Below are 599 nucleotides of genomic sequence, written 5' to 3' on the forward strand. Positions count from 1 at the left end.
AGAGGTTAAGCTTCATTGCCTCCCTTATAATCGATTATTTGATACCTTCTACTGTTTCCTGTCCCGTATATGTTTATTTTTTAATGTCAGTGCTTCCTGCTTCATACGCTTGGCAATTCTGATTCGGTTTTCATGTATTCCAATTGTTCCCTTAACTTTTTGTAAGTTCTTTATTACTGGATTTAAGCCCTTCGATCATATTATCGTATGTCGTTTCGGTTATCCATGTACACACTCACCGATAAAGGCAGTTACAGGTTGGTTAATGTTTCCCAGCCAAACCCACTGCGCGTAGTTATCACCTAATTCGATAGTTGTAGGCTAATATATGCATGTGAATAATAGTGTTAGCAGAAGATGAATGTAAGTAGTGCGGGTAACAACGTTGCGTGTCTTCTCTGATCAACGCCATTGTCCTTTTGTGGACTTCCCCCCGAAGAGGAACCTTCATCCGCATCGGTTGTTATCACCTCCGAGGGCCTGCTTACTTGAGGTTCAGATATTCCGCTCTGCTTAGGCGCCGCTGCGTTATCTTCATCCTGTCCTGACACTTGCCGCCACGAAATTTCATCTTCTCTCTCATCGGCTAAATGTTTTCC

The 599-nt window shown here is 42.7% G+C and overlaps 1 pseudogene across 1 annotated transcript in view; it reads right to left on the bottom strand.

The window, feature by feature from the left end:
• Positions 1-347: 347 nt before the first annotated feature.
• Positions 348-599, bottom strand: part of TEOVI_000345600:pseudogene — an 811-nt pseudogene continuing 559 nt past the window's right edge. Inside the window, exon 2 of the mRNA in view lies at positions 348-599. Coding sequence covers positions 348-599 — 252 coding nt within the window.

The sequence above is a fragment of the Trypanosoma equiperdum genome, assembly GCF_001457755.1.
Source record: "Trypanosoma equiperdum strain OVI genome assembly, contig: ctg_752, whole genome shotgun sequence".
Lineage (NCBI taxonomy): Eukaryota > Euglenozoa > Kinetoplastea > Trypanosomatida > Trypanosomatidae > Trypanosoma > Trypanosoma equiperdum.